The following is a 1,484-nucleotide window of genomic DNA, read 5'->3' on the forward strand; positions in this document are numbered from 1 at the left end:
TATATTTCAATTAAAAGAATATGGTCCATAATATATGATGAAAAAGAAGTTATGTATGGGCTTTATTTGGTAAGAATATATGATATATACTATATATAATAAACCTGAAATGATTGATTATGCTCTAAATATAATAACCAGCCAATTAATTTTTAGCAATTTATCATGCATATGTATACATGTCCCTATTCATAGATATTATTTTATATTTACAGATACAGCTCTCTGAAAGAAATAAAACACAAATGTGATTATATTATATAGATGCATATATACACATGTGAAAATATTTGTCTCTCCTTTTCTATATATTGCTAACTTCAAAACTTAAAAAAAATGATATCGAAGGATCTAAACAAACAAAGAGGAGAAATCAGAAAGGAAACACAGAAATCTAGTTGATTAAAAATCCATGATAAAATTCTCTCCATCCATTACAAACTTTCATATCAACGTATCTTTCAAACTCACCCAGAAATATTGAAACCGGAATCCCACCTAGTTTGAAATAGGGTTTGGACCACTTGGAACCTCATGAGCTTCAGCTCCGAACTCTCTCCTCCTCTTCCTCGTAGAAGTAGAAGAAGTGCGACTGCGTTGACTGTGAGCTGTTGGACGCAAATTCATAGTGGATGAAGATGGAGTGGAAGGTTGTAGAAGGAACCTCTTGGAGGGAGCCATACTGTTCTTAGGTGAGGATTCATGGAGGTGATGACTTATGGAACTTGTAGGGCTAATGATCAAAAGGAAAGCTAAGAAGATGATTATGATAATGAAACGGATAAATTGATGGAGATGCAAGGACTCGGTGTTGGTTTGATTAATTGTAGTTGCCATGCAATTTAGATAAATAATAAAAAAAACCACCCCCGAAAACCTCAAGCAGGGCTCAATATCCATGAACCAGAGCTCTATCAAATAAAAAGCAAAAGAGAAATCTAGCAAGAATAAGAAAATGTAGGAGAGGTTTGATGAGCTAGCTAATAAAGATGTTGTTGGAATTGTTCAGCCTTTGAGAAAAAAATGGGACACCTACTTGTAAAAAAGTGTGGCAGATATGTCACGAGGAGTTAAATTACGAGAGAGCCCTTTTTGTTAGCATCTTTGAAGAGTGTGGACATGTGCATGGGACAGACTAGGGTTTGAATAAGATTCACTATCTGTTCAGGTTTTGCCCCTATGATGTTTCTAATTTTTGGTAGGCCACATAAGAAGAGGAAAATATCGAGAAAAAGGCCAAAGCGTGTAATGGTCAATTGGCAAAGATTAATCTTGAAAGCTGAAGAAAAAATAAAGCAAAAGAAACGAGGTGAAAGAAAGAAGGTTTCATGCTCTTTTTCACCTTTACGATTTATTTCTCAAGACTTTTTGGTGTAGCTTTACTAGCTTCCCTAAGAAAATATTATGTTGACTAATTCGATGCGTTGCCGATCATATATACCTTGCGTGTATATACCTTGCGTGTATATAAAAGAATGTCCCAT

The 1,484-nt window shown here is 34.6% G+C and overlaps 1 protein-coding gene across 1 annotated transcript; it reads right to left on the bottom strand.

Annotated features, from left to right (window-relative positions):
• On the bottom strand, positions 231-1,222 carry LOC104732453 (CLAVATA3/ESR (CLE)-related protein 44-like). The gene has a single exon (XM_010452001.2). The coding sequence runs from the start codon at positions 898-900 to the stop codon at positions 499-501; it is 402 nt and encodes a 133-aa protein (XP_010450303.1). The 5' UTR covers positions 901-1,222; the 3' UTR covers positions 231-498.

This window comes from Camelina sativa, chromosome 12, assembly GCF_000633955.1.
Source record: "Camelina sativa cultivar DH55 chromosome 12, Cs, whole genome shotgun sequence".
NCBI classification, from domain to species: Eukaryota; Viridiplantae; Streptophyta; class Magnoliopsida; order Brassicales; family Brassicaceae; genus Camelina; species Camelina sativa.

What these genes read in the sequence shown, in the direction of transcription:
- LOC104732453 (XM_010452001.2), bottom strand. Translation starts at nt 900, where the DNA reads ATGGATATTGAGCCCTGCTTGAGGTTTTCGGGGGTGGTTTTTTTTATT.